The sequence below is a fragment of the Cygnus olor genome, chromosome 3, assembly GCF_009769625.2.
Source record: "Cygnus olor isolate bCygOlo1 chromosome 3, bCygOlo1.pri.v2, whole genome shotgun sequence".
Classification (NCBI taxonomy): domain Eukaryota; kingdom Metazoa; phylum Chordata; class Aves; order Anseriformes; family Anatidae; genus Cygnus; species Cygnus olor.
Genome location: NC_049171.1, coordinates 15,070,352 through 15,084,251, shown reverse-complemented (window position 1 = coordinate 15,084,251; position 13,900 = coordinate 15,070,352). Strand labels below are relative to the sequence as shown.

At 40.2% G+C, this 13,900-nt stretch overlaps 1 protein-coding gene across 8 annotated transcripts in view; it reads left to right on the top strand.

Moving 5' to 3' along the window:
* LPIN1 (lipin 1) overlaps positions 1-7,063 on the top strand; it is a 46,223-nt gene extending 39,160 nt beyond the window's left edge. For all 8 annotated transcript variants that reach the window (XM_040552100.1, XM_040552099.1, XM_040552097.1 and 5 more), the window contains 3 exons: positions 84-198; positions 2,486-2,589; positions 3,389-7,063. In XM_040552100.1, the coding sequence (XP_040408034.1) occupies positions 84-198; positions 2,486-2,589; positions 3,389-3,548 (379 nt within the window). In that variant the 3' untranslated portion in view covers positions 3,549-7,063. The remainder of the gene's footprint in view (positions 1-83; positions 199-2,485; positions 2,590-3,388) is intronic.
* The last annotated feature ends 6,837 nt before the right edge of the window (positions 7,064-13,900 follow it).

Sequence of the window (13,900 nt, the reverse complement as noted above, 5' to 3'; positions counted from 1 at the left end):
GTTTATGCTATATTTCACGTGTATTTATTCAGGTTCTGTGTCCTCTCACCTTTTTATTTTATTTTATTTTTATATCATTTCAGGGAAGTGATAGAAAAGAAGCCAGAAAAATTCAAAGTTCAGTGTCTGACAGACATAAAAAATTTGTTTTATCCTAACACAGAACCCTTTTATGCTGCTTTTGGAAACAGACCTGCTGTAAGTAATAGCTGAAATTTGTGTCTTTTACAGAGAACAGAAAGGTTGCTGTTATTTCACTATTCTGTTACATTAGAACCTAGAAGCTTTAAATAGGACTTAAGAATATTTTATTAGGCCTCATACAAAGGATAGTATAAAGGTTCTTCCAGAAAGATCTCACCATGTAGGATGCAGAGGTAGAAGAGAAACAAAGTAACTACATTACATCTGCATAAGTTAGCATAATAAGAAATACTGATTGAAATTCTAACTACGTAAAAAATCTTTAAGCTTGTGTGAAAACACTGATCCCATTTTAATGATCCCATTTTATCCCGTGCTGATACAGTGCTGATGAATTACCTGTGAACAGACACAAAATCCTTCAGATGAATATCAGTGGGACTTCAAACCCTAAGTACATTCAGAAGGATTTGGATGTCCCACTAAAATTGAACATTTGACTTTGAATTCCTTGACACTGAGAGGGAAAGTGAGGTCTCCCTCACCCATTTGAAGACTATAAAATTGGGCTGTAGGCTTTTCTTACTCTTGTTTAGGCCCAAAGGACATATACATGTATGCGTCCACAAAAGGCAACAGTCTCAGACATGCTGAGACCTGAGGAGCATGGAATAGATCCCAGCGGTAGCTGCTCAGAACTGTAAGACCTTAGACATGTCCACTGGCAAAAACATTGATAGCCTGAGTAAATCACAAATATAAATATGGACACTAGCTATTGCCAGTGTGAAAGTGAACATTTGGAGACTGAGCATTTTTAGATGCCTAAATGTTGGACGGAAGTGCCTGGCAAGATATTTTGGCTCTGAAACTGTGGATGTTGTAGCTACATTTGGGAGAAATCAGCATGCCTTTCTGTTGGAATTTATTTCTACAAGTATCTCACATTTTTCTTAGAGTCGTTGATATTTATGAGCAGTGACAACTTTTTCAGCTTCATCTTTTAGCAAGTTACATAACTTAAAACCATTATCAGTGAGGACAGGAGGACATCACTGTCCAATTGCTGTATCTGGTTGTTATATCATACACAGCTTAATTTTGACTATCAAGATAACTTTAGACATATGATTTTGAAATAACTTTTTAGCTACTTCTGTGGTTTTGTATTATGGATAAAGCCTACCTCTAGTTTCATTTTTGTTGTTGAACCTCAGGGAAATAAAACCATTATTTTCGTACTCCTTTGATTGCTGTCAGAGTGCATCCTTCAGATGTAAAATATGCTACTGGCCTTGTGAACATTGGGATGAGAGCTTTCTCAATTTTCTGTGTTGCTTTTTGTTTGTTTTGCTTTTGCTTTTTGTTTTCTCCCCTCAAAATTAAGTGAAATTTCAGTACTCATGCACCTGTACAACATAAAAATTAAAATATTTTTCATGTCTTCATTAACCTTTCAGTCTTCTACCACTTGAATTTTTAAAACTATAGCCAATGATTTACATTAGTAAAATGGAAGCTTGGTCTCATCTTTTGGGGGTTATTTTTATCTTTCCGTTGTCAAACTTTTTTTTGAGACCAGAACAAAACTTGTTCATTGCTTGCCTTAACAGTTTGAATTTCTTAAAAGATATTCTCAACCATTACTTCTAGTTGAATGCCATAAAATAATTCCCAGAGTTGTATCTGCATTACCACCTGGGGCTCACTGCTGCAGTTACGGTGTTTATACCTTACTTTCCCTTCTCTTTCCCTTTCATTGATACACAGTCAATATATGGACATTGCACAAATCCAAACTGAGCAGCTAAGAGATGTTTCCAGGGGTTTTAATGTAAGCAGAGTTGTTATAACTTCTTTTTTTTAACCTTGTCCATACAAACTAATCACTATTTTCTATCAGTCATGTTTTAACCCCAGTATGTTGTTGCAAGTTATTCAGTACAATACACTCAGGAAATGAAATATTATCTGAAAAATGAAAGCGCAAATACTTTTATACCCAAATAACATTACTTTTTTAATATTTAATTTTATTTTTGTGTCAAGGGAAGTAACTGGAGAAAAAAAGCAAAACAAAACATGATTTTGATCAATAGTTTAATTTACAGTGACAAACTCCACACCTGCAAATCATCTGTTTCATGAGCCTTTCATTAGTCTGAATTCAAGTTTTCAACATATTTGAGGTTGAGGAATTCAGAGAATTTCAGGTGCACAATAACTAGGTAACTTTAGTACCAATACGGAGTAAATATGTTCTGTGTAATAGATTTCAGCAAGAAGAGACATGACTGTGCAAAGGTAGAATCATAATTCTTTTTTTTTCCTTTCTATTTAGGATGTTTATTCATACAAACAAGTGGGGGTTTCTTTAAACCGAATATTTACAGTTAACCCTAAAGGAGAACTTATACAAGAGCATGCAAAGACAAACATCTCATCGTAAGTAATCTTATCCCTAACACCTTATAAGCTAAATAATTTCCTTTTATAACTTATAACTTAGAGTGCCCAAAGATGGGTTTTATTTTACTAATGAAAGATTCCTTAGAATATTCCATACAAAATATAAAACATGTAAAATAAAATACAGACTTTCTACTTTCCTTCAGTTAAACTGATAAAGACATTATTTAGTATTTAGTTCAATATACTCCATTTACTTTAATCATGTAAAGGAGTTATAAGTGTGCAATTTAGTCTGTACAGAAATGAGATTAACTGGTTCCTGAAGCCATCTGCCTTTTCAAAATTTCCATTTCCTGGAGCTCCTATCTAGAAGAGCCAGGAACAAATCTGAAGACAGGGCTGAGGGCTTCCATCAAGATTCTTAGGCACTGTAGCACCACATAATGAAGGGAGACAGCCTTTAGTGATGTTAAGACTGCACTTAATGGAAAGGGAGCCAAGGGGAGTGTATAAAATATGAATTATCAGTTGAGCAGGGAGCTGCTCAAACCAAACTGGACAGCAATGGAGAAACAAAATGTGGGGCTTGAATATTTTAACAGGTGATTTGGGAGGAAAATGGTATCTGTTTCTGTCTAGGTAAGTCCCTTTGCTTAGAGTGAACAGATTTCTTATCTGAACTGTGAATGCTACCTGGAAGCAAGGCACCAAAATTGTATTGAATTTTATTATTTCAAGGATGATAACTTGTTCATGTAAGAGTAGCCATGCCTTGGTGACTGGGGACTTATTTAAAAAAAAATCAAAGTAAGAAGATCTTTTTATTTTTCAGCTATGTCAGACTATGTGAAGTGGTAGATCACATTTTCCCTTTGCTGAAAAGAAGCCATTCTTCAGACTTTCCTTGTTCTGATACCTACAGTCAGTTCACCTACTGGAGAGAACCTCTACCACCTTTTGAAACTCAGGATGTACATCCAGCCTCATCTTAACCACATCTCCGAACCGTCAGCCTTAGATCAAAGAATGAGTTAGCTTGTATTGCAAGGACTTCACTTGGCTTTTGCTGTTGGCAGTTCAGCTGGAATCTGTGATGTGAGCATTGTATTCCTTTGCTGTGAGCAAACTTAGAAATGCTTCTTCGTACTTAGTCACGTTTCCAGATGACAAGAGTGAGTCGTACTAGGAATGGGAATTACATTCCTAATGTTCCTTCATCCAGCAACTCAAATCGTGCCATACAGTTTCATTGCTTAAAGTCAAATAAAAGTGCAGTGATGACAGAATTGCAGTTAAACATGTCATAAGGTCATAAAGTGGTTCTGTATCTTTCTTGCATTACTGAAGATGTCTTTCATCTCAGAAACTCCTGCAAGTTAGGGAGCTGAAGGTGCTCCATTCCTGACATCATTTTGTGATACGTGTTGCTGTCCATATGTCAAAATTCCATCCTCTGAAAGAGCAAATGATTGAGTAGGGTGGTTGGACCAGATGACCTCCAGTGGTGCCTTCCAACCTTAACCATTCTGATTCCTCTTTCCTCCTTGCTTGACCATCTGGTGTTTGTTTAACGGTTCATTACTGGTCTAGGTCCTCAGCTGTTGTAAATTGGTGTAGCCATCAAAGACGATGGAGTGTGTTGATTTATTTCAACCTGTTGTTTTGACCTGCTAACGCTTTTTTTTTTTTGTGTGTGTGTGTGGAAATGATGTGCAATGTAAATGGGAAGTAAATTAAATAAGATGGCCAGATTCTGCCAGTCTTCTTCAAGTTGAGGAGTACCATGTTTTAGAACAGCTATTTGGGTTAAGATATGTGTGAAAGTGTAAGATACAGACTGCTGTATGTAGTGCCCATCTTACTGAAGTCAGTGGTTTGACTCCGGTGATTTTTCAGTAAAAACATCTTACTAAGCAGATATGCTGAGTTTCAATATCATTGCTGAGCCAAGAAAACTAAAGATTTTGTCAAAATGGAATAGTTTTATTTAAAATGTTATTTTTGGCTTAAGTGTGAACTTTGATGCTGGTGAGTGATGCATCTCAGGTTATTACTGAATGGATTTTTTGTTTGTTTGTTGTTTTTTGTATCATAAAGAATGGATGCTTTTAGTGTGATTTACTGTGCTCCAAGAAAACAAAATCTCCTCTTTCATCTTTTTTTTCCCCCCTCTCATTTGTTCAGACACAAGCTGTAGGTACTGTTTTTGCTACTTGCTCTCAACTGCCTTAAGATTTAACTGTGCATCATAGAAGCAATACTGCAGATCAGTTGATGATATTTTCCAAATGATCTGCCTTTACACAATGCGGTACTTTTAAATGTATGCATCAGATGACCATATGCCAAATAATCCTCAAATGAGCTGGTAGCTAAGAAGGTGATTTTTTTCTCCTCATTTTAAAATGCATTTAAAAGTTGAATTGTTCTCTGAAATATTGAAAATGGCATAATGGGATTCCATGTATATAGTATTTCAGTATGGCTAAAACAGTGGTTCATAAGCTGTGATCTCTGCCAACTTGTGATCTGTGAGGCTATGATACATGTTTTGCATCTGCTTTGCAGTGTTTTCAGTTAAGAGTTTAATAATAGAAAGGCAGAGTGGTCCAGGAGAAATTTTAAGATGTGATTGTGGTTGGTTAGCACCCAAAGGTTTGGGAGCAGCTGCTCTGCATCACATTTGTTCTGTTTCAACAAATTCTGGTTTTGCATCTCAAAAGAGTGATAACAACATAGGTGGGATGGTAATTCTGTAACAGGGATTTTTAACTTCTTGTGCTGCAGACTTTATCTGAGATGTCAGGGGGCCAATTTATGATTTCCCTGTGCCTTCAATAGTAATTAATAAGTGCAATCCTTTATACAGCTGTAATGTGCATAGCTGCAATGTGCAGTGGTGAGCGCTTCCTAAGTCTTCCTTTTCACATGAATGTTGCTGGCTCAGGCAAGGTACACGTCCGTTTCGGAGATACTGGAATTAGTAGACAAACACAAAGAGGAAGAAATGTGTATTCAATGCCCCAGACTGATTATGCTGTCTTGAAAGTTTAAAGAAAATGCAAAATGTCAGAAAATCCGTACCATATCTCTTAAATCTGTCAGACAATCAGTGAGGATCTCAGGTTGCCAAACCGAGATGGTTGCATCTCTAAATATAGCCACACTTTAAGTATCCATTCATACTTGTCGCTAATGACTGAATTAATGGATGAATGTACCAACTGAATCCTGTGTGATTGTTTTTGTAAAGGTCTGCTTCAGTCCATTATGCAAATTAAAACCAAATCAGCCCTTCTCTTCAGTTAGAGACCATCAGGTTTTTTATTTTTCACAGTAGTTGAGATCGGCTTTCCTGAGGTACCGCATGCAGTAGCTTTCACCAGGAAAAGAAAGGTCCCAGAGAGTTCTCTGAAATTAAAGCCTAAAGCCTGTGTGTATTTATTTATGACTTAATAAATAGCCTGTCCAGGGCTGTTACTGCCATTAATATTTCAACCCAAATGATGGTGTGAATGAGTGGTCATTTAATTCCCTCAGATTTGCAAGTGTAGTGCCATGCTAGTGCAGATAGCCCTGCGATGCTGTGGAATCCCCGTTCTGGAGTTTTCCAAGACTCAGTTAAACAGAGCTGTGGCTGACTTGGCTCTCATGTTGTCTATCATCTGCTGTGAGCATGAAGTTGGACTAGCTGACCCTCCAGGGGTCCCTTCTGACCAACATTGCTATGACTGTGAAGCTAACGCCGTACTTCTGACATACGGTATAACCCTTTGTATCTGAAAGTTTAAATATAGCCAGAAAGTGAAACAAATGTGTGTTTATATAACTCATGTTTATCAAACCTGCTCACAGAAAAGACAGTTAAGAAAATCCCAGTTTTGACCTGCTAGAAACATTGCCATACTTTTAAAGGGAGTTTAAGATACTTTTTTGTTTTGGTAGCTGAGCAATTTTATGCATAATATTTAAACTGCTGTGTTAATTCCTAACAAAGAAAAAAAGGACGGTTTAACAAATTCCTACTCTTTCTGTGAAAGAAAAAAACTTTCTCAACTTTCCTTTCAGTGTAATGCTGGTTTCTGTTACAGAAAGAATATTTGGCTAGCATAAGTATGCAGAGACATTAAATCACTGTATATTCTATTTATATGGTACACATAAACTAGACTATGCAGCAGCGAGGAGTGACTGATGTTTATTTTCATGAAGCTGATGACCATACCCCTCCAGCTGTGTCGTGTGAGGGACAGGATACCATGATTGTTGCATTAGTTGTGTTACAGATAAAATGTTACTGCTGTAATATAGGGAGGGAGGAGAAAGAGTATTGGGTATTTTTATTTGTAGATATGGATTATTATTTCAAAGACTATTTATATACAGTATTTACTCTGTATATGTATGTGCTACTGGAATGATGAAAATCATTTTAACACCTCATTTTGATCTGCTGAATGCAATGATGATAGAACTATATATTGTAATAAAGGCAAGTGTAAATTTCTTCTGACTTTTCTATTTTTCTGTATGCTTGGATTTTGGCAAAGTGCTTTTTCAGAACTGTTGGAGCTCTGAAGTGTGGAATTTGTACATTCCTTCTCAGTTGCCTCTCTCTTCCTGGGGTTATCCAGTGTAACTTCCAGCACTTGCAAAATTTTTGCTGTTTGGTTACAGAGTGTTTGATCCAGAGCTTTTTCACATGGAAGGAGCCAGGGAGGCAGGGCCAGGTTTTGGGCTCTCACCGTGCTGGGGTTTGGGGACAGCACCTGGGAGCCAAGAGTAACCAGATGGGAACTGGAGCAGCAGGACCAGTAAGAAATCTTACCATACCCCAGATTTTTCCCATTTTCCTTTTGTCTAATTCTTGGAGTGATCTGGAAAACTAGCTATCTGATTTGAATGGGATTGCTGTTATTCACAGTAATGAGACCAGATATTCTCTCTCATAGTTCCCCTCCCAACTGTTCCCCCCCCCTTTTTTTTTTCCCCTTCTTTGACATTGGCCATTCAGCTGGCAAGAAGCAAATAACATTTCCTCATGTCTGTGAGAATACAGGACTGCTTTTTGCTCCCTCTGCCAGGTTTGCTAAGCAAACTAACTGCAGCCGTAGCAATATTGCTGGGCTGGTGTTGGTATGAAAACAAAGATGTTTGGGGTTGATAAGGCTCTACAGCAGCTAAAGGCCTGTGTTAAAAATACAAGAGCAGCCGTATTGGGCAGCCTGCAGTCACTGCTTCTTCAATCTTCCCTATTTTCTGTATGTCTCTGGCTTGTATAAACATTTACAGTAGAGCTCTGGAGACAGGCTTTGAAATGAAGGTGCTTTTTTAATTAAAAGTCAGAGAAATGATGCTTTTGCCTCAGCAAACCAAACTTTATAAGGACATATTCATTGCTCCTGGAACATCTCATTAACACTAGACGCAGAAAAGTCAGGGGAACAAACCTCCTGAGGAGTCAAGACTTATTTTTTGATGCTGTGGAGAAGGTAAGGAACGTTACCCAGAATACTGCGTTAATTGTTTCCTTTCAAATAAATAGTCTTCATTTGCATTGCAGATGCCATCAAGTACGTCAGAACAGATTATTGCAAGAGGCAGAAGACTGTTGGTGCCAACAGCCTAAAAAATGTAACTTTCAACTCATCTCCGAATATGCAAAAAAGAAAGTGAAGCCTGGGGGCAATTTTATTTATTTCATTTTACTGCGTAAATGCTTGTGAAGGGAGTACATTCGCAGTGCCATCACCAAAGGTGGTCCTAATCCTTCTGCTTGGAGTAAAATCCAGCACCTCATTTCTTTCTATAGCATGACTGAGTGATGCGAGGAGCAGACTAGTTGCAAACAAAGACAAGAGGCTAGCTCTAGTGAAAACCCAGCAGTGATACCAAAGAGATTAAGTGTTGGATGTTTTTAGGAGGAGGTCCTCATCAAGACCTTTCTAGCTACTGGAATGTGAGGGTGAGAAATAAAGACGAAATGAGAAATGACTTTCCTTCTAGGATGAACTAGAGAAAGGGAACAAAACCAAAGTAAGTGGCCAAAAAGCAGCTTCTTGATTCCATGCCCATGTTGAACCTAGGTGTCAGGTGTTGAGCTGCTTGCCACTTGACCAAAATCCAAGTGATGAGATGAGCAAAAATGGCCTCAAGTTGCATCAGGGAAGGTTTAGGTTGATTATTAGAAATTTCTTTACTGAAAGGGTTGTGCAGCATTGGAACAGGCTGCCCAGGGAAGTGGTTGAGTCACCATCCCTGGAGGCCTTCAAGAAATGTATAGATGTAGAACTGAGTAGTATGGTTTAGTGGTGGACTTTAGGTTAGGGGTTGGACTAGATGATCTTAGAGGTCTTTTCCAACCTCAGTGATTCTATGATTCTATTAAATCCCATGTCTCTACATTGAACAGACAGGGAGAAGGCCATTTTGGCTTAATTTGCCAAGCAGGAGAGAATAACATTCATCAAAACGAAATCCCTGCTTAAGCATCTGAGGGCTACCACTAACAGCAAAAGAAAGCTGCAGTTACAGCTCTATTGTAAGCTTTGATAAGGACTAGGGCTGCTTTATATTTTCATGAAACTGGGGAACAAAGCTTTCACCTGCAGTATATACAGCATGCATCCTTTTTGATAAAGCTCGCTTTGGAAAATTGACACAGCCTATTTAAGCGTGTGCTTTAGTTGCAACTCCCTGCAATCAAATTTGTGCATATTCTTATCACTTTACCGGATTAAGTCAACTAATGCCAAGAAATCAAACTGGGTACTGGGGAGATACGGTTTCCAAGCTGAAGAATTGATTTCTCTTCTAATGGCTACTCTTGGACTGTTTTTTACCCTCTAGCACTGTCAGGTGTTCTGCCTGCTGCCAGCAATCTATTTATTGATACAGGAAATCCATTTTGCCTTGCCTTGCTTTTAATGAGTTTTGCAAGCAAGTGGCCCCTTCCTGTGACTCATTCTGTGTTTTCTGAGCGGGAGATTGTGGTTTTAAGTTTCACATTGGAAAGGAACCGCTGTGTCTGCTTTCCTTGTCTGCTGGAATCTCAACAAGAGGAATACATTTTGGAACAAAGAAATGTAAATGGAGCAGAAGAGTTCACATTTCTTTGTGAAATTGTATAAACATCCTTCTTTTCAGGGCAGTTAAAAAGACTAGTGCAAAATGAAAATAGGACATGTTTTAAAATAACATCTTTATCTTAGAACATTGTTAGCATAGACAAAAAACACGTTTTCACTGATTTCTCCATATTTGTTGGCCTTTTGATTTATAACCAATAAATACCCAAATTTAACAGTGAAAGCCTCCTTCTGATCTTACTGACACAGGAGCAGCTCTGTGAGCATCTGGATTTACGTACAATTCCTGTCATTCCTTTTGGATACCGGAGGCCAAGAGGTAGAAGTGGATTGATTTGTTTCTTTTTTTTTTTTCCTTCTTTTTTTTTTCTTCTTTTTTCTTTTTTAAACAAAAGTAGAGGAAGGACAGAATCCTCTGCAAGCTTGGACCGTTAGCACTGAAAACTTAGATTTACGTTAAAAGCAGCCATAAATACATCAAAACCAATGACCAGGATGGTTTCCATTCCCCATTACCAGATACGACTATTTATATTTCAGGCTCAGTGGCTATGTCCGTATAAATAAATAGCTGGCCAACAAAAGGGCAGGCACTATTCTTTGGCCTCCTGGCCAACTGCCACGCTTTTGGCGAGTGTCCAAATAACTGCCTGCCAAGTACCAGTTAGCACTGGCCCACGATGACCCTCAAAATGTGTCTAGGCATTGCTTGAAAGAGCACTGTGTGGGTGATGGAGCCCTGGCACAGGTCCCCCAGAGAGTTGGTGGAGTCTCTTCCTTGGAGATCTTCAGAAGCTAGGAAAGGTGCTTTAGTTTTTCTATAGCCTAGTTCGATCTCACTATCTGGCCCTGAACTGCTTCTGCCTCTGTCTAAGGCAAGCCCCTGCAATATTAAAGCATGACATGGAAGCTGAGACCATCTCAGCAGCTCTGCAAAATGCCAGTAAAATCTAAAAACTTTGCTAACACAAGCTTCTTAGAGACAAAGTTTATGTGGGGAGGAAAATCATATTTGGGAGCCAATAAACACATTGGGAAATGTGAACCCCTATGAGCAAGAAACTGAGCAAAGGAGGTAGGGGAGACCTGCATGGTTGAACAAGGAACTCCTGACAGAACTTAAACATAAGCTGAAGGTGTACAGGAGGTGGAAGCAGGAACAGGCCACTTGGGATGAATACAGAGTAAACAGAAATGCGACGAGGAAGGCCAAGGCCCATTTGGAATTAAATTTGGCTAGGTATATCAAGTACGACAAGAAGGGCTTCTTCAAACATATCAGTAACAAAAGGAAAACTAGTGAAAACACGGGCCTGCTACTGAATTGGGTAGGGAGCCTAGTGACAGAGGACACAGGAAAGGCAGAGCTACTGAATGTCTTCTTTGCCTCAGTCTGCTCCTGAGGAGAAATAACCCCAAGCACCAGTACAAGCTGGGGGCTGAGCTACTGGAAAGCATCTCTGTGGAGAAGGACCAGGGGGACCAGTTAGACAACAAGTTAACCATGAGCCAGCAACGTGCCTTTGTGGCCAAGAAGGCCAACAGTATCCTGAGGAGAAATTAGGAAGAGTGTTGCCAGCAGGCTGAGGGAGGTGATCGTCCTCCTGTAGTCAGCCCTGGTGAGGCCTCACCTGGAGTATTGTGTCCAGTTCTGGGCTCCCCAGTACAAGAGGGACATGGAGCTCCTGGAGTGAGTCTAGTGGAGGGCTACTAAGATGATGAAGGGATTGGAACATCTCTCATACAAGGAAAGGCTGAGGGAGCTAGTCATGTTCAGCCTGGAGAAGAGAAGGCTTGGGGGGGATCTGATCAATGTGTGTAAGTATCTGAAGGGAGGTTGTCAAGGTGATAAAGCAAGAGTCTTCTCAGTGGTGCCCAGCGATAGGACAGAAGGTAATGGGCACAAACGGCAACAGAGCAAGTTCTGTTTGAACATCAGGAAACACTTCTTTACTGTGAGGGTGACTGAGCACTGGAAGAGGATGCCCAGAGACGTTGTGGAGCCTCCTTCCCTAGAGATATTCAAAAACTGCCTGGACACAACCCTGGGTAATGTGGTCTTGGGGACCCTATTTGATCAGAGAGGTTGGATCAGATGATCTCTAGAGGCCCCTTCCAACCTCAACCATTCTGTGATTCTGTGAAAGCAGGAATTCAACAGGTCATGTTAAAAGTGTGGCGCCTCTGTTATGCAACTCAGCTGTCAAGTTCAAGGTGTCAGGGACAACAACTGAAAGAAAAAAATGTAATAGAAATGAAGAAAAGCTTTATTGGGAAAGTACTGAGAGGAAAGATGCAGGGAGACACAACATTATCATAGTCACTTTCCTGTAAGGATCCAGATATCACATAAAAATGCAATGCCCTGTATTGTGGACTTCATTTCTGATCCATGTACTGTGTGAAAGAAATAACATGAGAATTGTCCTTATTTCCCAAAGTAACGCGGGGTAGGGTTTTTGTTTGCTTGTTTTGTGTCAGCACCAGCTTTCACTTAGTGCAGTGACTGGTGCAGTGACTTAGGGAGCAGCTCAGACGCACACCTACATTTTCTAATGCACTCTGTGCAATGTGGGAGTCAGCACAAGCATTGCACCTCCCTGCAAGGCTCATATTTTCTCTGTGGGCTGCTCCTCTGCACGTATTATTGGCAGAGAATCACTTCCATTTTCTTTTGACCTAGCGAATTCTTTTAAACCAAGGCTGTGGTTTCATGGGCGGTTGATCTGATCTACTGGTTTGTTACTGCCTAAAGGAAAAAAAAAATCATCGCTCTCCCTGTCTCCTTTCTTGCTCCTCCTGATTCTCCACCCCACCAACAGGCTGTACTCCTGGGACAGTTTTGTTCTGCATTAGCAGAATTAAACAGGCTCAGGGAGGGATACAGTGCATACCATACAGCATAAGTGGGTGAGTGCATGGATAAGAGAAAGAGGGGAACAGGGACCTTATGCTTTTGTCTAAGTATGTCCCATGAAGCTGCAACCTAAATTTTCCAGTGTTTGACTCCATCCTATACCTGACCTCTTAATTCTTATAGTAATCCTGTAATTGAGGGCAGACCTTATAAAGGGACATGTCTAGTGCCTATTAGTGAACTTGAGAGCAAGGACATGACCATTTCCAGATGAGCCCAAGAGTGGTGATATACCACAAGTAAAGAAATCCCAGGATCAAACCCACCTGCCCAAGACAAAAGGACTGTTGGGGAAGCAAAAAGTTGGTTCCAAGACAGGAACAAGATCCATGCCCTGACAAATGTCCTGTTTTGGCTGGGCTGAATCCTTCATTGTACTTTGTGCCTTAGATCTCCATGTGCAAGATGGGGCTGAAGGCAGTTGCCTCTGTCCAAGGCATATTCTGAAGACTAGACATTAATGCCAATGAGATACTAAGATAGGAAACTCGGGGGGGGGGGGGGGGGGGGGGGAGAGGGGTGTACAAGAAGGGTATTTGAACCACCACCAGTGGCTCAGCTTCCGAACACCTGACTGTCACATAAAGTATTGTCCTCACTGGCCTTTGGGAGGGGGAAGAAATACGATCTCCACTTAATAACAGGAAACAAAAGGTCTTGGTAGCCTGAGCAACTTTGGCCACAATTTCCTGAGCCCGATGCCAGGGTCACAGGTACCGTGTCTTTGGTGTGCTCAGTACAAGGACTGAGAGGAAGTGGGGAGCTCAGGGCATACCCCAATTTGTTAAGAAAAAGTTTCTGGTCTTCACTGCTTTGCTAATGGTCACTGATATGGTGGTAGTCTCCATCAACCCTGGACCTGGAGGGAAACAACTACCAGAAAAACCCCAGAACATTAAAATTGCATAAGGCTATTTGGATGTGCTGGAAATGGCCAGAGTCTGCATGATGCAGAGAAACACCACATCAGCATATGTCATCGTGACAGAGCATGGCATATACCAGGGCAGCCTGGCTTTTGTGAGCTAAGTCCAATCGACTAGCAGATTTGCTCTGGGGTCACCGCATGATGTTTGTTTGCTTGCTGGTTATGTCCCAGCTAATTTTGCAATGTGAGTCTAAATCCTTCAACCACACATCCAATTCGTAATTTAAGCCTGCATAATTTTATCTCTGCTTGCTTACACCCACTGTCTCCTGGTTTACACAAGCCATTGCTGGTTTCTGTAAGAATTGCTGCATTGATTGATATGTGAAACAGGAAGGTAGGATGTTTTAATGTGGAACGGTATTTAGAGAGATGCAGCATCTGTGTCTAAAGTGAGAGATAGTTACAGGG